General features: G+C 65.1%; 1 protein-coding gene across 3 annotated transcripts in view; it reads right to left on the bottom strand.

Moving 5' to 3' along the window:
- The window catches only part of SLC12A5 (solute carrier family 12 member 5), a 30,344-nt gene extending 6,074 nt beyond the window's left edge, over positions 1-24,270 (bottom strand). For 2 of the 3 annotated variants that reach the window (XM_064167992.1, XM_064167994.1), the window contains exons 1-20: positions 24,189-24,270; positions 11,022-11,116; positions 10,670-10,801; positions 10,362-10,508; positions 9,737-9,791; positions 8,679-8,809; positions 8,257-8,498; positions 7,970-8,181; positions 5,735-5,902; positions 4,789-4,887; positions 4,580-4,637; positions 3,732-3,906; positions 2,867-2,985; positions 2,358-2,456; positions 2,132-2,251; positions 1,870-1,974; positions 1,610-1,778; positions 630-825; positions 380-549; positions 155-286 (exon numbers count right to left, since the gene is read on the bottom strand). In XM_064167992.1, coding sequence (XP_064024062.1) covers positions 155-286; positions 380-549; positions 630-825; positions 1,610-1,778; positions 1,870-1,974; positions 2,132-2,251; positions 2,358-2,456; positions 2,867-2,985; positions 3,732-3,906; positions 4,580-4,637; positions 4,789-4,887; positions 5,735-5,902; positions 7,970-8,181; positions 8,257-8,498; positions 8,679-8,809; positions 9,737-9,791; positions 10,362-10,508; positions 10,670-10,801; positions 11,022-11,116; positions 24,189-24,255 — 2,691 coding nt within the window. In that variant the 5' untranslated portion in view covers positions 24,256-24,270. Of the gene's footprint in view, positions 1-154; positions 287-379; positions 550-629; positions 826-1,609; positions 1,779-1,869; positions 1,975-2,131; positions 2,252-2,357; positions 2,457-2,866; positions 2,986-3,731; positions 3,907-4,579; positions 4,638-4,788; positions 4,888-5,734; positions 5,903-7,969; positions 8,182-8,256; positions 8,499-8,678; positions 8,810-9,736; positions 9,792-10,361; positions 10,509-10,669; positions 10,802-11,021; positions 11,117-17,889; positions 18,026-24,188 lie in introns of those variants that run through there. The other variant, XM_064167993.1, reaches the window with a different exon arrangement.
- Positions 24,271-24,660: the final 390 nt, after the last annotated feature.

The raw sequence follows: 24,660 nt of genomic DNA, 5'->3' as shown, positions 1-24,660 counted from the left end.
GGAGGCGCTGTGGGGCAGGGGGAACCGCACCCACCGCTGCCTGTCTGGTCCTGCCTGTCTCCATAGGTCTAAGTGTGCCCCTGCGGCAGGGACTGCCTGGCTCGCTCACAAACGGCACCCTAGGCTGCGGGTCGTGCCCCGTCGCAGCACTTACCATCTCCACCACCTCCACCTCCGCGGTGATGCGCAGGTGGTACAGGAATGTGGTCAGGTCCTTCTTCATCTGGATGCTGTTGTCGTCCATCTGTGCCACCGTGAAGATCCGCATCTTGCACTTGCGCCAGACCTGTGTGGAAGGCAGGCACGGGCATGGGCGCGGCCCGACGGAGACAGCCCCAGCCACGGCCCCCCCCGCCCCACACCGCGGGGCCTGAGCTACCTTGTGGTGCCGCAGGAGGAAGGGCAGCAGCATGAGCATCCCCCCGTCATGGACGATCCACCAGACATCGATGTGGCCCTCTGAGAACCGCTCCTGGTTGCCCGGGAACATGGCGACATTCTTGGCCACCAGCAAGGCCAGGTGCCCGGCTGTGGTCTCTCGCACCAGCTCTGGGAGGGGAAGGGCCACGTCAGCCAAGGTGGCTCGCAGCGCCCCCAGCCCAGCAGCACCTGCCCTCCGTGGTGCCTACCGATGAAGTTCCTCCAGGTCTGGTGGTCCTCCTTCTGACGCCAGCTGCGGGGCCAGCCCACCAGCACGGTGTTGTGCTGCAGCCCGCCCAGCCCGCTGGACTGGATGAGGTGGGACATGCCATCGCGCAGGTTGGACGAGATCACCACCTGGCAGAAGCCCTTCACCTTCTCTGCCTCCATCAGCCGGCGGATGGACTGGCGGGAAGAGAGGGGCGTCAGAGGAGGGCATGGGGATGCTCTGGCAGTGGCACCCTGGCTAGGTGGGGTGCGGGGAGGAGGGTCTGGATGCAGGTCCCCACGGGGTGCCCAGGACTCCACACCCCACAGCAGACCTGCGGCTCCGGGCTGCGAGGGGTGAGGCTCGGTGGTGAGCGGAGCTGGCACACGGCTCTGTGCCGTGCCGAGCGGAGGGTGTCCCTGTGCCAGCGCTCTGACGGGCAGCGCGGAGGCAATTAGAGTTATTTACTCAGAGAAATTATAAGGTCTGCACGGGGGAGAAGCTGTTTGCTGCCGAGGCTTTAATCTCATTAATGTGCCACCGGCTGCGGCAGCGGCAGGGCAGGGAGAGCTCTCCCTCCAGCGGGGAAAGGTCTCAGCTCCCGCCCTGCCTGGCACTAGGGCCATGGGGGCTGCGAGGGTCGTGGGGCAGCTGAGAGGCTGCTCAGCCCAGCAGAACAGCAGGCCCTGGCCAAGCACCATGCGGTGCTGTGCCATGCCTTGTCAAGCATTGTAGCAGCTGGCCAAGACTGGGACCAGTGCTCAGCTGGTGCTGATATCTCCAGTGCCTGAAGAAGCATGCAGGGGTCCAGAGATCCCCACGGTGCCCTGAGTACTGGTGACGTGTGAGGTCTCTGGGCTCTTGCCAGTGTCACTCCAGCACTCTCGTGACCAGGTCTGGCCATAGGGGTGCAATGCTTCTGGACTCGCAGGGACAGCAGCACCTACAGCCAGAGCCCCAAATGTTATGGGCAGCTCTCACCTCCTCTGCCCTCTGTGCCTGTGGGTGGTTGTCCAGGAAGGTCCCTTCCAGCACAGAGGCCACAATGGTGAGCCCCTTGCCAGCCTTGAGCTGCGATGTGAAGGAGAGGAGCTGTGGGTGCACCACATTCTGTTCCTGATCCCCGCGGACCAACACCAGCAGCTGTGGCCTGGAAGAAGAGGCCAGCAGTCAGTGCCCATGCCCCAGCCATCTCCCACCATGGACCCCTGGTGTCCCCAGCCCTTGGGACCTGGCCTCACCTCCAGTTCTTGGTGTGGGGAGGTCCCTCCTCCAGCCGCAGCAGGGCATAGCGGGCAGCGCTCAGGGACAGCCCACGGATGCCATCACCCCACTCCTTCTCTGCGCTGCGGGAACAGGCACCACACAAGAGATACCCACAGGATGCCCACGGCTCTGGCGGCTGAGCACCACACTGGCACCGTGGGGCAAGAAGCCCATGCCAAGGGGCCGAGGTGGGGCTGTGGGCACTGGCTGGGGGCTGCAAGCTGTGGCCACTCTTACCCTCGGTACTCGATGTATTTGTAGATGAGGCCAGCGATCAGCATGGCCACCAGCGCGTAGTACCAGGAGCAGATGAACATCAGTGCCAGGCAGAGGCTCATGCCCAGGAAGGACAGGGTCCTGCCAAGACCACCATGCTGTCACAGCAGTGCCAGTGCCCCTGGCCTGAGGTGGCCCAGGGGGGGTGACAGGACCTTGTGTCCTGCTCGTGCCCACCCCAGCTCACCAGTGGTAGTAGCGGAAGCGAGGTCGCCAGTTGGGTGTCCGCAGCAGCGTCTGCACGGCACACGCCAGGTTGACAAACATGTAGCACATGAGGAAGAACCTGCAGGAGAGAGTGCAGGGCTGAGCCAGGTGTGCCAGGATGGACCAGGGCTTCAGCCCAGATCAGTGGCACTGACCAGCCCCAAGGCCACTCAACAGACTCTGGCCAGCCTGATCTAGGGTAGGGTGTCCCTGCCCATGGCAGGGGGGTTGGAACTGGCTGCTCCTTGTGATCCCTTCCAACCCTGACTGATTCTATGACAACAGAAGTGCAGCTGGGGCCAAAGAGCCACCAGGTCCAGACACCAGACAAGGAAGGGCCCTGGGCTCTCTCTTCCCAGGGTGGAGTCAGGGGCATTCCCCCCTCCCCAAGGAGCAGAGACATGCATGTGCCACCCGCCTGATCAGGGCAAGGGGCGTGGGCCCACCAGCCGCTCGCGAAGGTGCAGGTGGACAGAGCATGCTGCCTACATGGAGAGGATGGGAGCCACCTCGTCCAGGGAGGCGATCAGGATCCCGATCTCGCAGATGCAGGCTGTGAGCAGCAGGGCCCATGTTGGCTCTCCATTGGCTTTGCCATGCCCAAAAACCTGGCAGTGGGAGGACAAGAGGGGTGAGTCAGGACTCTGTGATGCCAGCGCCACAATAGCCCCAATGGGACCAGACCCCCCCCCCAAAATCCAGCCCTGGCTGTGAGCAGGGACCAGGCACAAGCAGGACCACAAGCTGCCACGCATCCTGTGCCATGGAAGTGCCCCCCAAGGCTAGTGGGACTGGCACCCATTGATGGTCCTGCCTCTCTCTCAGCAGGCCCCACGGTCCTCCCTGCACTCAGAGCGTCCTCTGTCCCCCCGGAATCCCCACCCAGGCACAGGTCCCAGCTCAGCCTGGGCGCAGACACCCCGCGCTGAGGACAGAGACGCTGCCGGTGGAGAGCGGCTCCTGCTGTGGCTGCGGTGCACAGAGCGGGGGGGGTCTGGGCACAAGGGAGGGGGCAGGGGCGCGTGTCCGGACGCATTAGAGGGTGGTGAGGCAGGAGCGAGCGGGAGCTGGGGCTGGCGGGGTGAAGGAGGAAGATAAAATTAGCTGCCTCTGCCCCGGGGGGAGCTGTCGGCTCGGATTTGCAGAGCGCAGGCTGTGGGAAGGCGTCCGCCGAGAGCGGCAGAGAACCGCACGCAGCGGGGGGAGGGCAGCCTGACCTTTCCCGGCACTCTCCCACCGACGCCGCAGCTAAACCCACTTGGGCAGCACAGGTGCCCACCAGTCTCCCATGCTGGTGAGAGGTGCAGCTGCAGTGGCCAGCTGGGGCTGGCGGTGCAGGCTTGGGGGTTCCTACCCTGAGGAAAGGCACGATCCCATCCCTGGAGATGGCTTGCAGGAGGCGAGGGGCTCCTGTGAGGCTCTGCAGTCCGGCCCCACATGTGGAGAAGAAGGAGCCGATGACAATGACCCATGGGGACGGCCATGCCAGGGTGCCAACCACCAGGTTCCCATTGACGGCTTCACCAAACCTGTGGGGCACCAGCATCACCCACGGCTCCAGCCCAGGGCTAAGCCCCAAGAGTGCCAGCACTGCAGTGGCACAACCAGCCCCCACAGGACAGCCACCAAGAGATGCTTCTGGGGTGGGGGCAGGAAAGGACCGGGAAAGAGTCTGCCCCAGCTGCCAATGGCCTCCACTCCACGCAAGAAGTGAGCAAAGGAGAAGGGCCCCCCCTGCCAGTGACTGGGGGGGGGCAGGGCACAAGGGGATGAGGTGGGTTGGGAGACCCTATCCCCTGTGCCAGGAGGAGGCCAATTCAGGCTGCATGCAGCTGGGTCTGTTTGTGTTGGTGCTGGCGACCCGAAAGTGTCACCTGCCGCATGTGGTGAGCAGAGTGCCCCAGATAGGTGGCACAGGCAGTGCAGGCAGCTCTGCCTGTTGACAAACAAGCACTGCCTGCAGCCCTGGAGCTGCAGATTGCAGCAAAACATAGTCAGGGCACATACAGACTCCCACCTGAGAGGTTCCCCCCCCCCACCCCAGACCCCAGCACTCTCACTCCGAGACACCCATGGACGTGGACTTCACACCCAGTGTGTCCGGGCTGCAGGCCCTGCCCCTGCCCCAGCCCATGCCAGGGGGCTGCTCCCAGGGGGCTGCCAGGCTCCTCTGTCCCTGCCTTACAGCCTCAGGACACTCACTTGTCACGCAGGACAACCCCCTCGATGCACGCCCCAAAGAGAACCACAGAGCTGATATCTGCCAGATGGTCAAGGAAAGATGAGAAGACACAAAGCTCCATCTGCCCACCTGCCCCTTTGCCAGCAGAGTGCCACAAGCCCTGTCCCAGCCCGGCATGGCACAGTGAGGCCAAACACCCTCGGTTTGGCAGGCAAGCTCGGAAGGATACAGACCGCAGAGGTGGTGGCGATGGCCAGGATGGTGCCCGTGGGGATGGACTTCTGGGCATCTCGCAGGTCTCCGGAGCGGTTGGAGCCAGCCATGATGCCTGAGGAAAGAGAGGATGGTGCCACAGTGGGCAGAGCCACAGCCCTTGCTGGCAAGATGGCTCATGTAGGGCACCACACAAACCCCAGCTGTGGTAGGGCACTGGCTCAGCAGTGAGCCAGGATGGAGAGTGGGCTCACAGCTGGCAGTGGAGCAGGCGCTGCTGTGGCTCAGGGCCCCCAGCCCACTCCCTCCATCTTCCTCAAACCACAGTCTGAGGCCACTCAAGGATTAGGCTCAAAATGCTCTTAAGTGACTTGTCTCATTAGCCCTTAATTAGCTCAAGCAGGGACACGGTGACTGCAGCAGTGGCAGGGTCCAGCCCCAGCGCCGCTCTGGGAAGGCAGGAAGCCAGACTGGGACACAGTTGGCACCAGCAGATGTGGCACAGCCCAAGGGACAACCTCATGCTCCTGCCCTGGCAATGGCCAGGGTGAATGTGGCACTGGGCAGGACGGTGGCAGGGTGTGTGTGCCGTGCAGTGTTGCAGCACTCATCTGCCTGCCAGAGCCGCCTGGGACAGCCCTGGCACCCGTGGAGCTACAGGCGGGACCTGGCAGCCGCACCCGTGGCAGCTCCGCAAGGGGGCTGGGGCGGGGGGCCCTGCCGCCCCCGGGGAGCTATAAATACCGCGGGACGTCAACGCTGCGCTGAGCGGCACCGCCAGATCTGGAGCGCGGGTGGCTGCGTGGGAGGGGCAGGCTGCCAGCCACCCCCGCACCCCGCACCCCATATCCGGCACCCAGCACGGGGGGCAAGCACACGTGGGGCTTGGCAAGAGTGTGCCCGGTGGCACGTGTGCCAGCCGGTGCCCACAGCATGCGAGGGAGATCAGCGTCGGCTCCCACCTGTGACCGAGGGGAAGTAGATGCCAACGAGCAGGGTGAAGTAGGAGGTCATGTCGCTGAAGACGTAGGGCTGGTCCATGTCCACCGGTGTGTCGGGGGCGCTGACAGAGGGCAGCCCTCTCTTCTCCACGATCACGCCCTTGGTCAGGTACGAGCTCCAGAGGTTCTCTGCAAGAAGGCCTGCATGAGCTGGCAGTGCCCAAGAGCAGCCTGCACCCTGCACAGCACCCTCTTGCGCCACAGCCCAAAGGGAGGGAGCACGAGGGCATCCAGGGCTGCTGGCACCCAGTGGGCAAGCAATGGTCCCCAGCTTGGCATGGCCATGCAGGCTGGGCAGTGCAGGTGGGCAGCCAGAGCAGGTCCCTCCTGACACCGGTGCCATCCCTGCAAGATACTGGAGCAGCTGACAGGGGATCACAGCAGCAAATAATTAAGAGGGTAATATAATTAATGCTGATCAACACAGGTTTAAGGAAAGTGGATCGTGTCAGAGTAACTTGCTAATGGTTTTGATGGGATTATGAGCACAGGGCTGATGTAACAGGCTTAGAGTCCCTCCCTGTGCTGCCTTGGCCACAGATCCTGCTGGAAAACTGGAGCAGCAGAAAGCAAACAGCAGCCCTCAGCATGGCACTGCAGAAGGGTCCAAAGGAGGCCCTGCAGGAGCAGCCCCAAACATCCCTCCCCAGCTGCATCACCTCCCCTGCCCACTCTGGGGTGATGGATGAGGATGGCAGCTCTCAGCCACACAGCCCTGCCTGGCTTGTCCCCCTGCAAAGGCATGATGCAGTGCCAGGGGCACATCCAGGCCCAGGCACCTCTGCCAGGGCCACGTGGTGACACACTCCATCCCGAAGCACTGACAGCCTGGTCACTGTGACCACCTATTGTCCCACAGCTACATCCTAGCTTTGCCCTGTGCACATCAGAAGCAGGAGCTTTTGATGTTGACTGCCCTGACCAAGACAGGCTGGCCAGGAGGTTTTGCATCCCCTCCCCAACAGGGCCATTGCCAGCAGGACCCAGCTATACCAGGCAGACAGGGGCCCTTTATCTGGCTCACGAGACCTTGGTACAGGATGGCATCAGGACCTCCCACCACCCAGCAACTGCACTCCACCACATCACTGTGACATGGCCTGGCAGCCCCAGCCCTTCGCACTCAGCAGTGTCTGAACTCCTGCACCTGGGTCCATGCAGCTGCTGTGAGAAGAACAGGCTGGAATCGTCCCACAGCCATCCTGGCACCAGGTGGTGATGCAGCCAGGGCTGCCCCCTGGCAAGGGCCTGCCGTTCCCAGGCATCTTGGCTCCTGCCCTGTTCCATGGGACTTGCCAGAGATGGGGCTACCAAAAGCTCACTGCATGCTGCAGGGTCACCAACCTGGCACCTGCCTGGCACTTCCTGGCCCAGCTGCAGCACCAGAGAAGGCTGATCCTGCTCGCAGCTTTGCAAGCCCTAACGCCCACCTGGATACGCTCAGAGTGGGTCCTGCCGACACAGCTCTGCCGAGCAAGGGTCTGCAAACGCCCCCTGAGTGTGGCCTTGAGCATTGTCCTCTGCCAGCCGGCGAGGAGCGTGAGCGCCTGGTGAGTGTGGCAGCAGCTCGGGAAAAGCAGGTCAGGAGTGGCTCCTCCCCGCAGCCCCAAGAGCCTGGCTGCGGCCCTGGCCACTCTCCCGGCACGGCTGCGGCCGCAGCGGCAAAGTGTCCCCAAGGGACAATCACTCCTCGCAAAACCTCGGATCGATACCAGCCTCTCCCAAGGCCAAGAGGAGGCAGAGGGAGGATTTATTCCTCCCCAGCCTCTGAGTCTCCTTTGGAGCCATCCTGCTGCAGCCTGGCTGGCACAGACCATGCTCAGGCAGCGGCAGCATACAACTTGGTTGCCTGGTGTGAGAATCCATCCTGCTGCCCAGCACGTTGTAGGCACAGCTCACTGCACCCAATGGGCAGAGCAGCCTAGGGCAGGTATCACCTACATGCCACCATTCCCAGACACAGCACTACCCATCCCCCCTCCCCCCCAACATCTGCCAGGCATGCCCGAGCGGATGGCAGCCCAACTGCCAACCCTACCAGTGGAGCTGCCTGGCAGGCACAGCCACTAACCCACCACAGCTCCTCTGGGGCCTGTCCTACACCTCCATCCCCCTGCCTCTGTCCCCATTCCTCTGTCCTTGCTTCTTCATATATATTCCTCCAACCCCACTCCTCCACCCCAGCACTCTGCCCACCTTGGATGAGGCCACTGGCAGCCCCAGGGATGCCTTCGATCTCGGTCACGTTGTTCATGGTGAAGTACTCATCACAGGTGGCATTGAGGAAGCGGGAGGTGCAGAAAAGCTCCCACAGCTTGGAGCCCACCGTCTCATTCCCTTCCACCACCATCTTGGTGCAGAGGTCAAAGCCATGGCGGGAGAGGGTCCTGTTGCCCAGGAGGCAGATCCTGGTGGGGAGCAGGCACTCAAACCCGGGTCTGCAGCCCTGGCCCCGCCACCGCCCCTCCGGATGCCGCACTCACGGGAAGCTGGGCGGGTCGAAGGCAGACTTGATGACCCCGGCATAGATGGCGAGGATGGAGAGGATGACGCAGCCCAGGAAGACCAAGGCAAACTTGTTGACATACTTGACCCCCACAAAGACCACGGTGGCCATGCAGGTCAGCACGCAGGTGCCATACACACGCATGTTGTTGAGCATCGCTGCTGCCTCCCCGCTGGCATCCTCTGCCTTGAAGATGGCCATGGCTGGGAAGATGTAGGCCTGGGAGAGAGTCACAGCATCACCACTCAGCGGTGGGGCCCATAGACAGAACCCTGGGAAAGGGTCCCTCAGCCTCACTTCAAAGCCTCAGAAGTAGAAAGCACAGGCAGGCAAGGATAGATCTGCCCTGCCAGGACCTGAGCCCCTGGCATGGCACTGGGGCAAGCATTGGGCACATACCAGCAAGATTTCGATGGTGCCCAGGATGTACATGGCGCCAGCAAAGGTGGTACCCAGGTAGAAGCAGAGCCCAACAGCTCCACCAAACTCAGGTCCCAGGGAGCGTGAGATCATGTAGTAGGAGCCACCAGCTGCCAGAAAGAGCAAAGATGGGCCTCAGGCAGACTCCAGTGCCACCCCAGCCCTGCCAGGGCAGGACGGAGCCAGGACAGCCCTGGACCCTGGTCCAGAACAGAGCAGGACACTGTTCCCAGGGCCCTGGAGCAGCAGGAGCAATGTGCTAGCAGAGCCCTTGCCTGGGAGCTCAGCAGCCAGGTGGGATGGCTTCGGAGACCTGTCCCCTGGGGCACCAGACAGGCCCAGGGACATGGCCACGCCCTGCTCCGTCCTCCCAGAGGAGCCCTTAGAGCTGGGCTGCCAGGATCGATGGTCCCACTGCGGCAGCAGGATGATGAATGGCTTTAATTACACCGTGCTGGGGCTGTCAGTGCAGTGCCCAGCCAGGCCGGCACAGCTCACTCGAGCTCTGGGGCTGGGCACGCTCTGGGAGAGGCAGGCCAGGGTCACCCACAAGGCCAGACCCCACCAGTGCCTCCCCTGGGGTAGGGACCACACACAGCATCATCCTCATGTCTGGCACAGCTTGGGGTAGCCGTGGAAGTGGTTGCCCCTCTGCCCAGCGTGCCTGGCACACCCAGCTCCCCATCCTCCTGTCAGCAGGTCTCCCTGGCTTCCCTGCGGCCTCCCAAGTCTGGCAGAGGGTGGAGCCGTGGCTGGCGGCTCTCGCTGCCATCTGCACTTCACAGCTCTGGGGACGGGTGGTGGCTCCAGCTCGGTGCTCCCCCAGCCGCAGGAACCCATGCGGGCTGGTGGCAGATGCCGAGGAGCTGCTGACGGTGACATCCGCGGCAAGGGGCAGCTCAGCTGGCACAACCCAGGGAGCAAGGCAGCCTTGAGGCCACTCTCTGGGAAAAGCCCTTTGCCAGCCAGGTGCCCAAGCCACAGGAAGCCAGCTCCCCTTGACCCCAGCACACACAGAGACATGGTCTGGGTCCTACCTGGCACCACGCCGTTGGTGGCAATCGCGCTCATGGAGATGGCAGTCAGCATTGTCTGTGGGAAGGAAAACCAGGTGGGCACCATGCAGTGCCCCTTCCGCACTGGGGCAGAAGAGCAGGCAGTGGGAGGAGACGTGGGGTCACATCAGGACATGGGGCTCCCCCGGGCCGTGCTGGGATGCCTGTGGCAGAGCTGGAGGGAGGGATGGAGGGAGGGAGGGATGGATGGCAGGCAGAGTTTGGAAGGACCAGAAGCACAGCAAGGAGTTGAGGATTCCCAGGCTGCCAAGGACACTGCCTGTGTTCAGCACCCCCAGCTTCTGCCCTGGGGTGACTGTCCTGGGCAGGTGTGTCACTGCAGCTTGGCAGGGGCAGAGGACTCCCCCACCACTTCCCTCCCAGACAGCAGCTTCAGTCTGCATCATTTGCACTGTTCTGCTGCTGATAGCTTCGGGAAGCTGAATGCTTCTCCTCACTCAGAGTGGGGCAGGGGAAGGGCAGGGGTGGGGGAAGGGGCAGGAGCAGCGCAGGGTGGCCCAGCAGCCAGTGCACCTTTCCACGGCCTGGCCAGCCCAGCTGGTGGCCCCTAGCCTTCAGGCAAGGTCCACGGGGGTTCATCACTCACACAGGAGCAGCAGAGGAAGACCATGCAGAAGGACTCCATGATGCCAGCAATTCCCACCACCCAGGTGAGGCGTAGGAAGAGAATGACTCCGAAGATGTTCTGGAGGCAGGGCAGGTAGACACCCATGAAGGTGCCCATCCGTGGGGCCTGCCAAAGGAGAGGGCAGCCATCAGGGCTCACAGGCCTGCCTGGCAAAGGAGCAAGGGGTCCTGCTCCTCCTGTCACACAGACAGGGACCCAAGCAGTGGCTGAGGGACCCAGCTGTCCCTGGGGCAGCCCCTGGGCTGTGTCACTCCTCTGCCCCTCACCTGCACTGGCTTCTTCTTGCCACCATCATTGTTCTCAGCCTCCTCATGCTCCCGGCTGCCCTGTGGCAGGTTGGTGTAGTTGGCCAACCCACTCAGCAGGGACGAGACCATGGGACTGGTGTCCATCTCCTCCTGTAGAGAGCAGAGCCCTGAGATATGAGAGCAGTCCCAAGAGACTCCAGCCACCCCTGGGACTTAGCCTTTATCAGATGCCACCCCACCACAGCAGTGGCAGCCAAGGGACCCTGTCCTGGGACTCCAGGATGGGCCAGTGCCAGGGTGCATTGGGTCAGCTGCCCAATTCAATCCTCTTCCCAGGGATCATCCCTTCCCTGCCACCCACATGCCCTACCTCGAAGAGGGCCATGTTTTTGCCATCGTACTCCTTGCCCTTCTCCAGGTCCGTGCTGTTGATGAAGGGGCTGCTCTCCTTGGGGTTGCCATCGCCTGCAGAGATGTCACCAGGTCAGCCAGGCAGCTCCAGCCTCACTGGGGCAGTCATGTTTGCACCTCAGCTCCCACAGGAGGGCTGCCATGGCCACGGGCACCATGCTTATGCCTGACCCAAGGCAGGCGATGGCACCCCGTGTCCCAGCTGCTGGCGTCGCCTCTTGTGCCACATATGGGCAGGGACCAGGAGTCACACGGGGCCCTGCCTGGCCGTGCTGGCACTCAGGCCCACCGGAGCGCATCCACGCAGTGAGGCGAGCAGCACGGATCCAGGGGGAACCCTCCCGGCAGGACGGCTGGCAGCAATAACTCATGGCACGGGGCACCCGCAGGTGAGCCTGCCAGGGCTGCCCGCAGTGCTGCGTCGGCAGGGGCAGGATCTGGCTGGCTGCTCAGCATGTCACCGCGGAGGGGGACAGTCCCGGCACGGTGCCTGCAGCAGGGTGAGCAGACGGATGTCTGGTCCTGCTCCCCGACACGCACCAGAGGAGCAGGGGCCACGGCCTCGCCGGCTGCGCCGTGCAACGGAGAGGTGTCCAGTGGTGCCACCAGCTAGAAGAGGGTCTGCCCAGGGCAGCGGAGCCACCTGCAGCAGTGCAGAGCCCGCAGAGCTGCTGGGACAGGGCTGCGGCTGCTTGCTGCATTGACAACCGCGCAGAAGAAAGCCGGCGCTGGCTTCACAAGGAGGAAAACAGCCGAGCTGCAGAGCAGCAGAAATAAATCAGGCTGGAGATGGAGCGGCAGCGAGGACGGCACTGCCGGAGCGGCACAGCCCTGAACGGAGGCCCAGAGGACAGGGGGGCCGGGTGGAACAGGGATGAAGAGCCAGAGGACATGGTGCTGAACTGAGCGGCACAGGGAAACCTGAGCAGCCTGGCTCCTGGCCCTGTGCTCCCCACCACACACAGATCCCCACCAACATGGCCTCACAGCCAGGGCCATTGCACCGTGACAGCAGCAGCCTCATGGAACAGGCTGCCTGAACAGGCTGGGTCACAGACGTGCCCCACGCCACGGGCCAGAGTGGGAGCCTTCCCTTCCACCAGCCCTGAACCCCGAGTCCGGGAACACACAGGGTGCACGGACAGCACCAGGGCCACCCACAGGCCCTGCATGCCGGCAGCCCCCGGACAGAGCTGGACCGTTGGGCTCAGCCCAGCCCTTGGAATGCCTCCTGCCAGGTGACTCATGTTTGGGATCCGGGAGCCCGTTCGGCTGTGTGTGGTGGTGATTCACCATCTGCAGTTCCCCTGGCAGACACAGCACTCCTGGCTGACCAAGAGGTGAAGCCCTGAGCACCGCAGGTGACACCGACCTGTGGGCTGGCCCCACCTCCTGCCAGTCCACTCACTCCTCTGGTGTGGGGCAGCAGTGTCCCTGATGGCACAACCAAACTCCTGCACAGGAACGGCTGCGGCACCACCAGGACACTCTGGCCAATGGTGCAGCCAGCCCCAGCCTCACTCCAGAGCCCCCTCGATCATGCACCTGGCACCGTGTGCTGCACCCTCGGTATGTTGTTCCATCTAAGGGGCACAGTGGGTTCTCAGTGTGGACACACCGTGCTTTTTGCTCTAGGTTTCCCTAAATCTCTGCACCCAGCGCTTGTTAGGTAACAGCAGCATGGGCTGGCACACAGCTGCCCATCATGGCACCCATCTGCTCCAGGAAGTGCATGGACATAACACAACCAACAAGCCAACAGGAACACCCTCCGGGCCACCAGTGGGGCCCACCCCTAGCACGGGTGCACAAGGGTGCAGGACTGGGGCTCCCTGGAGCCCACACCTCCCGTCAGGACCCGACGCTTCGAGGCAGTGGCCAAGGGATGCAGGCAGCCAGGCAGGAGGAATGCACTCACAGCCGCGGGGGCCTGGGGACCCCACCGGGAGAGTGGAGCCCGCGGGGGCCTCGCCTCGCCGCCTGATACCCGGCCGACGACATCACCGTGCTGGTTTCCATGGCAACGCCGAGCCACGGCCGCCTCGGCTCCCGCTCTTATGTAACGGCGCAGGCGGCTGGCCCCGCACCCGCGCCCCAGACCCCCGGCCCCCGCCACCGCGACCCTGGCCCCTGCCCACCCCGACCGCAGGGCCTGGCACTACCCAGATCCGCACCACAGACACCGGCAGCACCCCAGGGTGCCCAGGCTTCCATTCGGCACCACAGCAGCACCCAAACCTCGCGGTCCTTCACCCCTCGGCCCGGTACATGTCCCCTCCTGGCACCGCATGGACAGCGACCCCGGGCTTACATCACCTGGACTGGCCCAGGGCGCAGCAGCCCCTCTCCGGGTGGCGTCACCGGGAGGACTGGCACTGGGAGAGGCCTCAGGCTGGCAGGAGGTGGGGACATAGGGATGTGCGAGTGGCACAGCTCCGGCATCCCCAGGGCACGGCTCAGGAGACCCCTGTCCCCTGCCTCAGCCTAGCCCCGCAGGCTGGCAGGAGTTAACAGCCAGGGCCGCAGGTTCCCAGGTGACAATGCTCCTTCTCCCCACTCCTGACAGAGACCATTTTGCCGCAGAGGGGCTGGTGCAGCTCTCCCCAGCAGCTGCCGCGTTTGTGGGCTATGCAGGCAGGGACAGGCAGAAGCACTGGGCAGTGCCCAGTCTGTCACCGATCCACCACCATAGCCAGTCCCTGCCTGGCAGCACTGAGTGGGCGGCACCGCCCGGCCGGCGGGACACACAGGACATTGACAGGTAATGCCAGCACCCGGCAGGCCTGTCTGTGCCCCCAGCCCAGCCCATCGTGGGAGAGGCAGTGTGAGCAGAGCCGAGCCGTGCCAGGCTTCGATCCCGGCGCTCAGCTGCCCCCCTCCCCAGGGATCACTCAACATGAATCGGCCTTTTAATTTGCTGCGGCGGCTGGAAGGGCTCACAGCAGGGTTGCTGGCAGGAACCCACGGCCCTGCCATGGGCACCATGCTGCCCTGCTCTCCGCAGGGGCTACCACCAACCGTGCCTACCCTGGGCACTCCAGATACAACCTTGCTGCCTGGCCGAAGGGACTGTGGCTGTACCCCTGGGAGCTCACCCGCCCCATGGGCCAGCGCTGGGGCACAGCGCAGCCACGGCTTGATTTACTAATGGCTTTTCACTCAGCCCTAAATTGGGTTGGAAGCATCATGTCCCCTATCCCCAAGCCTCCCTAATCACGTTACATGGTGCAGGGCACGGAGCACTGCCTGGGGAGCCTCAGCAGCCAAACCCCACGGGCTAACTGACCAGAGCTGCTGCTGCTCCGGCTGTGGCCAGCCTGTCCCCACCGTGGCACACCATGCAGACCATCTCCCTGGCAACACAGGCCTCTGGGGTTGTGGCACCAACTGGAAGGCACAGCAGGCGAGGGGGGACATGACAGGGATAGCCTCCAGCCCCACACTGCCCCCCTGCCTCTGTTGGTGCTCCTGCAGTGCTCACAGACCATCGGGTGGGTGCTGGCACAAGGGACCTGACAGCCCAGGGACCTCTGCACTGAACTGTCCCCCGACACCATCCTACCAGCCCCAGGACCAGCAGCAGTGTGGTGGATGCTCGCACGCCCAGGGCTGCCCTGGGTCTCCCCAGAAGGCATTCAGGGCACCTTGACTTTTGCCAGAGCATTCGATGGCACCGGCTGGCAAGGAGCCTCCTCCTGCTCCTTGGGGCTCTGCCGGCAGCCAGCAGCAAGGGGCACCCCAGGGTGACCCCAGCAGCCCAGCAAGCACATGGGTGAGCACGTGGCCCTGGCTGATGTCCCCAGCTGCCACCGTTCTGCAGGAGCTGCTGACTGGGGAGGCCACGCTGCTGTGCTGTCACCCCTGGCCATAAAGGGGACTCAGTCACACATCCACTGGACTGCTGGACTGAGGCAGATGGAGGTAACCAAGCAGCCATTGTGGCCCCTGGCACCTCTACTCCACCCAAGCTTCCAGTGCCCTTAGTGAGAGTATTTGCCTACTGCCCTGGGTAGGGTGACACTCGGAGAGGCCATGGAGCCCCCACTGAAGCAGACACCACCCTGCCCAGCAGCAGTCTTGGTGGGCAGAGCAGCCCCGGCTGACGCTGGCAGCATGCACAGCGGTGCCAGCTCCCGGCTGCAGCAGGGGACTGGGGTGAGGGTTGTGGGCTGCAGGCTGCTCCCTCTGTGCTGCCCAGCCAGCCAGCAGGCACACTGAGTGGCCTTTTGGGCTGAATTCTTTCACTGCCTGACCCAAATTGGACCAACTGCTACTTCAGACCTATCCTCTTCCTCCCTAACCAGGGGATTATCCTCCCTTTGATCTGCCGGCCCTGCAGGCGCAGGATTTCCAGCACAGGCGCTTTGGCTGCTGCCTTTAAACAGCTTCCCAGATTCTCCGACAGCCTGAGCCCTGTCTTGGAAATGGCCGTGGACGCAAGCTCCAGCAAAGCTCCTGGGCCCACGTCTCCCCTCCCTGGGCAGCTGGGTGTCTCCAGGCTGGAGCATGGGTACAGCAGCCTGCAGCAGGGCTGCACCTGGCATCTCCACACCCCAAACAGAGCAGTGCAAGCTGCCAGCCTGGACACTGCAGCCCTGTCCGCTTCTGCTCCTTACACCTCCCCAGAGGGACTGCCATTGGCCCAGCCCTTGCTAGAGCCCTTTTAGCCTTTGTCAGGAGTCTCTTGCTCTCTGCCCCTGAACAGGGACCTGCACAGGGACAGTTTGGCCTTTCTGACAGCAATGGCCTACATGGCACCTAAGGCTTCAGAAACTCCTCTGTGCCCAGCAAGTCCCTGGATGGTCAGTGCTGGAGCAGCACTGGCAAACTGAGGTGTGGTGGGGGGCACTGACAAGCAATAGCTCTGCCACCTCCCTGGGGCATCCAGTGGTTCCCACAGACAGATTCTGTGCAGGCAGCACAGTGCGACCCTCAGCAATCCACTACCCCACAGCAGCTGCCCTCAGCACAGATACAGGGTGCTCTGCTGTCCTCCTCCAGCAGATGCTCTCCCGAGCCGCCCAGAGTCCTGTCACCTCCAGCCCTGCGTCTGCCATCCCACAGGACACCATCTAGCCAGGCCCGGCTCCAACAGCAGTCTGCCTGGTCCATCTGTAGTGGCACCGTGTCCAGCCCTCCCGCCAGACCCCAGCAAGGCAGAAATGCCTGCTACCGTGCCGCCGGCACTGCCATAATGGAAACACAGAGAACAGAATGGATCCTGGCACTGCAGAGGGCAAGGGGAGGGCAAGAGCTCAGGGAAGGGCATGGACAGGGACCAGTGCAGCTCTCCCCAGCCCGGCAAGGTGTCCCCAGAAAGCTCCTGCCAGCCCTGACCTTGAGTGAAGCCCTGAATAAACAAGTCAATAAACAGACTCAGGTCAGCAGTGCAGAGCATCTCCCCAAAGCCTCACCGTGGCTGTGCCCAGCGCTCCTCACTGCAGGCACCTGGGCACTCCTGCAGCGGCAGATGGGGCCAGCTGTCCCCTCGCGGATGGGGACCTGCCGAGGTGACCTGGCGAGGGACTGGGGCACTCAGGCCCTGCAGGTCCCCTCGTGTACATCGCACCGTGTCCCTAGCTCCAGTCAACCTCTGTGCCCGATGGAAGCACCTGCAGCGGAGCTGCTGTGCCGGCCCACCTGCCGGAGATGGATGTGCCCCCACAGGGCCCCAGGACCCTCCGTCGCACCTTAGCTGGCGGTGGGTGTCCCAGGAGAGCCCTGTCACAAACACGGCTGCTGCCATGGCCTGGCGGCCCCACCGCCCGGGAGCTGCGGCCCCGGCCCTGCCCGTCTGCACTGCAGCACGCCCGGCACGACACGGGTTGGCACGGTTTGGACCGGGCTGGCACGGAACGATACGGGCTGGACCGAGAGGTCCAGCCCGGCGCGGCTTGGCACAGCTCAGCTCGGCTTGGCACGGCTGTGCTCGGCTCGACGCTGCAAAGCTCAGCGGCCAGGGGCCGAGCGGCTCCTCCTGCCCCGGCGGCCGGTTCAGCACCGCGGACAGCGGCGGGACCGGGAGTTGGCGGGGGAAGCGGGGAGGGATTGGGAAGGCTGGGGGATGGCAGCGGGGAGAAAGCGGGAGGCGGGAGCAGGGATGAGGGAAGCGGGAGAAGGTGATGGGGGGCGGTAGCCAAAGATGGGGGGCAACAGCAGGCAAGGTTGGGGGGGCGGCAGCGGGAGGTAGGAGGCGATTAGGAGGAATGGGAAGGAGGTAGATGGGATCGGGGGGCGGCAGCCAGAGGAGAGAGCAGCTGGGAAAGGGTAGTTGGGGGTGGGGGACAGAGAGGAGAGGGGTGACAGCGGGGAGCGGGAAGCCCTGAGGGGGTCTTGGGAGGGAAGGAACGGGCCGGTGCAACGGCAGTCAGCGCTGCCCGGAGATGTCAGGGGCCGGCGCCCGCTAGGATCGCCCGGAGCGCAGTCCACAGCCCCTGACCGGGACGAGACTCCCGGGAATCCCGAGCATGGCTCGGCCCCGCCGCGGCTCAAACCCTGCCGAGCCGTTTAGTCGCGCTGCCGCAGCGGCGAGAGCAGGACCGGGCCGGTGCGGAGGCGATGGCAGCGGGAACGCGAGCAGCCCCGCACCGCCCTCCGCATCCCCGCACCGCCCTCCGCATCCCCGCGAGTTCCACATACCGAGAGCAGCCGGCGTCCGGTGGTGCTGCCTGCCTACCCCGCGGCGGAGCCCGGTGCCCGTAGCACCCTCCGCCTTCGTCTTTTCTCCGAGTCCCGGCCTCAGCCCGGCAGAGGTGGCCACCCCGGTCCCCGCGGTCCCCAGTGTCCCGATGCCCGATGTGCCAGTGCCCGGTGTACCGGTGCCTCACCTTGGCTGGCGCCGCCGTCGCCGTCCTCGCAGTCGGCCAGGTTGTTCAGCATGGCGCCGGCTGCCCGCGGCCGCACGCCGCTGCCCGCGAGCTCCGCGCTCCGCTCCGCAGCCAGCCGCGTCCCGCGCCGCCTCCCGCCGCCCCCCGCCGCCGGTGGGAGGGGGCTGCAGTGCGGAGGCGCCCGGGCTCACGGCTCGCTGCTGCCGACGGAGCGCAGCCCGGCCGCTCGCTTCATCACGTATGCGGGAGGCATTGCCCCCGCCGCGGCGGGGAGGGGAGCAGCGGCGGGGGAGGGCGCGGAGCCGGGGAGGGGGGGCTGGGGGGGAACTAGGGCACGGCAATGCTGCGTGCCCCGGCTGGGCGGGACGACCCGCACCCCGCACGTCACACCGGCCCCTGCACCTGCACTGAACCCCCCACCCAGCACTGGCCCCCACATCCTGCACCGGGCTCAGCGCAGCCCCAGGCACCCGGCTCGAGGGGGTGAAGTGGGGCAGACCCTGTGCCTGCGGGACAGACACATCCCCGGGGAACGCCGAGGCCTGGGGTTAAGGCAAGCCCCTGCCCGGGCAGCTCCGGGCGGGTGTGAGGCTTTGGGTGAGGGGTAGTTCCTGCTGGGGGGGGGCAGTGCCAGCCACGCTGAGGACCCCTCCGCAGAGAGCAGGGCATCGGCGTGGGTGAAGATCCCCCAGCCACAGCAGCAGAATCAGGTACAGCCATCATCACCCAGGGCCAGTCCGGGCTGGGCAGCCCCCCCCCAGCATCTGGGTCGGGAGTCCGGCAGAGGCTGCTCTCCACCCCCCCGCTCTGCCCCACAGGGCTTCAGCAACCCTGCGGAGTGTACTGGGCCTGAGCCCCTCCGGGGTATCGAGGTGGGGGGAGGTGTCGGGGTCTCACCGGAACACTTGCACAGAATCTCCCCCGCGGCAAGGCCGGGCCGGGGCTGTCCCCGGGGAAGGGCTGCGAAAGGGCCGAGCCCGTTGGGACTCTGCGGGGCAGGGTCGCTGGGCGCCGGGCCGCTGCAGGCGTGGACTGCCGGCAGCTCCTCTCGACCCGGGAGGGTCCCGGGGCCGGCTGCAGCTCCGGCGTCTCCTCGGAGCAGGTGAAATCGCTAAGCCCGCCGGCTCCCGTTAATTCTCAGCGGCTGTAATTAATTGTTTACTTTCTTCTGGGCCGGGGCCAGCGGCTCTGCAGCGCCGAGGCTCCCCGGGCCTGGCCCCGCGGGGCGGGAGGCTCGGATCGCCTCCCCAGCAGCCCTTGCCCCTGCCTGCTGCAGCCAGGCCCCCGGTGACTCGCATCCCCTGGGAGCCACACCTGGCACAGCCCTGGCTCCACCACCAGTGACGCCAGGCAGCCTGCAGGCTTGCAGCTCAGGGGGCAGTGTGCTGCCATACTCCACATGTTCAGCCCCCAGACCCCTGTCTCTGCCCAGGCCCTCCATGCCCTCGTCCCTGCATCCCTTGGTCTCAAGTGGTGTCAGGGCTTGAGCAAGGGCCTGGCTGGCTCCCAGGGCTGGCCCTTGCACGAAGCCTGCACAACCTGGGATGCAGGCAGTAGGCAATGGGCAAAGCCTGCCTCCCCGGGGAGCTGCAGGGACCCTCCACCTGCAGAAGCTGTGAGCAGGCAGAGGGGCAGGGGGCCAGAGGCCAGCCGGCTGGCGAGGGCCAAGAGGGTGATCTTTGCACAGGAGGCCACGGCGCGTGGGCTCACCCAGGAGGGATTTTCCTGCTCAAGCAGATGGGGGGAGGGAACACGTGAAAGACCACTAATCCCCTAATCCCGGGATTATGGCTCCATTTCAGGGGCTGGGATTTGCCAGCCGTGCAAGGGGTCTGCAATTTGCCAGCCGTGCACGGGGGCTGCGCTGTCCACTGCATCCTCAGCCCGCACACAAAGTCCCATCAGCGTGGCAGGGCACACTGAGGGTGTCCCCAGGGCACAGCCAGACCAAGGGGCATTGACGCTCCAACACAGCACCGACCTGACCCTGGCCCCAGCATGCCAGAAACAGAGAGGCTTGGCATGGCTTGGGCAGTACCTGCAGCACTCAGGGTGCCAGGAAAGGGGTCTAGCACTGAGGCTACAGACATGGGCATGGGCAAAGGAGCTGGGAATGGAGGCAGGCAGCTTTCCCTGGGTATAGGAGAGGGATCAGCTGTTTGGGTGCAGACAGGATCCTGGCATGAGGCCAGGCATGGCATCAGTGCCCCACTTAACCGCAAGAGGCTGCCCAGGAATGATGAGGGAGAGCTGCACAGCTCCTCTGTCAGGCCGAAGGCTTGGCATGGCACAGCTGGACCATCCCCGCTCAACGCCTCCACACCCGCCCAGGGATGGAGACTGCTGAGCTGTGTGAGCTCCCCAGGAGCCACAGCCTGCCTGGGACGTGGAACACCTCTGTAAATCAACCTGTGCCACCACAGACCCCAGAGTCTCATAGGCATGACTCAGACCCCCCCCCCTGCACCCATCACGTTGGCAGGGCCCAGGTGGAGAGAAGTGTGCTTGCAGCCTCTCCCCAGGCAGGTGCCTTTTCAGCTGCCGCGCAGACCTGTCCTGTCCTGGCACTGCAGCGATCAAACCTCCCCGGAGCGAGACACGTGCTGCAGGTGCTGGGAAACCTCCTGAGGGCAGGGAGCGGGCAGCCTGGCAGCAGGCCACCCAGGAGGCAAGGGTGGCCACATGGCAGAGATGTCACTCAGTATGCTGCATCTCTGCAGTGATCTCAGGTACTGCCAGTAGCCTGCCCAACACATACCCAGGCACAGGAGAGCCCCTGGCCTGCCTCTGCACAGTGATCCTCGCACTGCTGGGGGTCTCCATGGCATGAGGTCAGACCAGGGCTTTGGGGCTGTACTGGAGGATGTGTATCCATCCCAGTGTGCCCCACACGGGTCTGTGCTGCCAATCCCAGACCCGTGAGCCTGTGGACAGCGTGTGCTGCAGCATCTCAGTGGGTTAGAGGGTCTTGCTTGTCCCTATCAAAACGAGGCAGAGCCCTGCCACCAGCGCCAGGACAAAACCAGAGCCTGGAGGTGACATGGGTGTCAGCTGGGACCTGTGACAAGCTACATCAGGACAGTGTCCTGTAGGGCTAGAAGTGGAGCCATGATAAGCTGATAAAGCTGCTCAAGGTGCCAAGCACCAAAGGACGGCAGTGGGGCAGGACAGGAGGACATGAGCTGCTGAATCACAACAGCCCAGCTCTGCTTGCAGCTGGCTCAGCGTCCCTGGCTGCCCTGCCCAGATGTCTTGCCACCAGCAGGCAGCCACAGACATCACCTCCTTGCACCAGGCCCTGTTCCCAGGCATGGCAGACAAGGAGCCCCCAAGCAGCCCCATGCCAGCTGCAGTGCCCCCAGCATGCAGGGGCTGAGCAAGGGCCAGAAGGGACAGCGTTGGCTGAGGAGTGGCTGCGCAGCATCACTGGCTGCTCCCAGAAGGGTCAGGCACAGGAGTGCAGCTTACCGAGGCACTGGAGTGCCCTGCATCCCACATGCCAGCCCCTGTCCAGGGCACAGCTTGTGCAAGCACCCCCAGCTCCTGGCACTCCGTGATGGGCTGGGTGGCAGAGAAAGGCCTTGGGAAGGTGCTGCAGGCAGCACCTAGGGTTTGAACTGCCTCAGTCCTCTCGGGAGCAGTCCCACACACCCTCCATAGTGCAGCCCCTTGGTGCTTTTAGTGACAACTCTCAAGGGCACCCTGTCCCCCACAAACATGCCTGGCACAAACCGGTGGTCAGAGGAGGCTGGCCCCTCTGCCTGAGCCACTCCTGCTGCCCTTTACATGCGCCCCTCTGTGTCTGATGTCTTGAGTGAGGGCCCTGTCCTAGCACCCTACATGCACATCAGCTGCCCAGGACAGTGGGCCCGCAGTGGTGTGCCCACTGCACCTGCCTTTCCCCCAGGGCCAGCCCACGCCACAGCTGCCCCCCTACAGCCATGCCTATAGCCCCACAGTGGGTCTGGGAGAGCAACTGAGCCCCCTGCAGCATCAGAAGTCGCGGCTGGGGTGACACCAGGCCCGGTTTCCGTGGCAACGAGAAAGGCTCCTTAACCAGTTGGTTGCCATGGCGACTGCCGCCGAGCCCGGCTGCCTCGGGACACGGCGCGGGGGCTCCGCTCCTGGGGTGCCCCAGTGCCCACTCTGAGTCAGGGCAGCAGCCCGGGGCACCGGGAAGGTCCAGCCCCACTGTCAACGACCGGGGGAGGGCGCGGCCCTGCGCCCATGAAGGGGCCGGACCTGCCCAGCTGGGTGGCAGGGTATGCCCACCCGATGACCCCCACGCCGCAGCTGCTGAGCGGAGCCCCCGGCGGGGGGCGGCAGCGGCCGGGTCCACTGAAAGGCTCCAGGGCGGGGCCGGGCCGGGCCGTCCCGACAGCGCCCCCTGGCGGCGGCCGAGCCCCGCGCCGCCCGCTGGTCTTCTGTCCCGTCTCGTTTGGACCGGGGCACAGCCTCCGCTCCAGCCGCAACCTGCTGCCATGCCCGGACCAGCCGGGAGCGGGACCCCTCGGAGCCCGGCTGGTGCCACAGCGCCGGGACAGAGGGTCCATACATAGCAAAGCACCGAGCGGCAGCCCCCGCTCACTCCCGCCTTTAGTGCCCGAGCCTCCGTGACTCACCCCAGTGCCGCTGCCAGCCCCACGCGCGACGCTGGGAAGGATCAGACGGCACCGAGCACCCGCCCAAGTCCTGGTGTCCCTGTCCGGTAGAACGCAGGCAGCTCTACCACCCTCAACTTCATGCAAGCCCCACAGCACCCAGCTCCACGGCCCCCAGCCCCATGGACGCCCCCGGGAGATGGCACCCGGGCCCACGGAGCAGCACAGGGCACGAAATGAGGCAGGCCGGGGGCTCGGCAGCAGCATGCCCCAACACTCAGCACCTTGTTCCGACCCTCGAGCATCCTGCAGTGGCCACAGCCCTGGTCGACCCACAGTGCAAAATGGGTCTCGAGGCGGCAGCCAGCATGGCCGAGCTGCTGGCTGTCCTCTGCAAGGGCACAAGGTCACAGCTCAGCCGTCCCTGCACCTCCCCTGCCACGGTCCCCAAGGCATGGCCCACCCAGCTCCCCCCAGCCAGGCCTGCTCCATGCAGTCCATGTAAGCAGATCTGCCGCCGAGCAGATAAAGCCATTCCTGGAGAGGCACCGGCTCTGACCACAGCACCAGCTCAGCACCGACTGCTCCGCCTCTGGCACAGCCCACGGACCAGGTCCAGCTGCCCTGGGATGCCACAGAGTGACAGGTGGCCCTGTGCCCCCTTGCCACTGGGTCCAACCATCCCTCCACGGCCAGGATGCCAGGCAGGGCACTCCAGAGATCATAGCCCACTGGCAGGGGCACAGCTGGGCCTGGGTGCATGGTGTCCATCCGGCTGTTTGCTGCCTCCCACCAGCGCCCTTCCCCAAGGGCGCAAGGTCACAGCTCCGTGCCGCGCGGCGCTCCTACCGGCCGGCTTTCTGGGATCGATACAGCTCTGGTGACGGCGCAGCCCTGCCACCAGCTCCCCTGGGCACTACGAGGCGACAGCCTGTCGGCCCCAGAGCACATAGTCACCACAGCCCAGTGTGCCACTGTTGCCAAAGGCTGGCTACAGCCTGGCCTTGAAACCCTCATGCTATCAGCCACAGCCCCCAGCCCACCCTCCGCCACGGCTCCCCGTGGAGCCACAAGCAGCCTTGTACCCTGCCACCACCCTCTTCAGTGTGCCAGCTGTGACTGCAACTCTGCCCCAATGCCAGTGCTGCAGGAGCCTAGCTCCAACAGCCCCTGGGCTGGGGACAGGGCAGCAGAGCTCCCCGAGGACCAGGGGCAGCCCTGGGGGTACTCAGCAGTGTGGGGTCCTGCCTGAGTCCCAAACTCCGCTTCGCACCCCCTGTTCCCTGCGTGCTGCAGCCCTGTGCCAGCCCCACTCCGGGGGTCCCTGCTGCTTCCGGGGATCCTGAACGACAGATCGCTGGCCCAGGACACCACAACTCCCCCACGGCGCCCCGATGGCCCTGCCCCCACTCCACGGACCCTACTCACGGACCTTGCTCCACTGGTTCTGCCCCACAGACACACACACACACACAGCCCCCCCCCCGACCTTGCCGCGCCAGACCTCGCTTCACGGGGGATCTCATGGACCCCCGCCCATGGACCCTGCCCTGCGGACCTTGCCCCACCGGACCTTGCTCACCGACCCTGCACCACCGCCCCTGCCCCGACGGACTCTGCCCCACGGAGCGTGCCCCACCGCTGTGCCTCCCGAAGCCCACCCCCGGCTCCCCCCGCCGGCTGTGGCCCGGCGCTCACCTCCGCCGCCGCGGGCGGGCGGGTCGGCGCGGCGGGCGGGCGCGGTGACGGTGAACCGCCGGCTCATGGCCCCGCCGCTTCCACAAGTGGCTCAGGGCCCCGGCGCCGCCGAGCGCGGCCCCGCCGGGCGCTGACCGGGGTCCTAGTGCCCGCGGCACCGCCCGCTGCGCCGCCCCCGCCCTAAACGGCTGGCACGGCTCGGCTGGCACGGCTCGGCGGGCACAACTGGCACGGCTCGACTGGCACAGCTGGCTCGGGGGGCACAGCTGGCGGGGCTGGTCCGGCAAGGTTCGGTTCGGCTGGGCTCGGCTCGACGGAGCTGTCCGTGTTCAGTGGTCTCACGGGTTGAAGCCAGGACTGGCTCCCGACGAACCGAACCGGGCCGAGCTAAGTCCGCACTCCACCCCCGCCCTGCTCGGAGCCACGGACACTAATTACAGCTAATTACAGCCCCCGGCTGTGGCCGCCCCAC

This window comes from Pogoniulus pusillus, chromosome 29 (assembly GCF_015220805.1).
Source record: "Pogoniulus pusillus isolate bPogPus1 chromosome 29, bPogPus1.pri, whole genome shotgun sequence".
Classification (NCBI taxonomy): domain Eukaryota; kingdom Metazoa; phylum Chordata; class Aves; order Piciformes; family Lybiidae; genus Pogoniulus; species Pogoniulus pusillus.
Note: the sequence above shows the minus strand (reverse complement) of the source record. Positions and strands in the feature narration are given on the sequence as shown.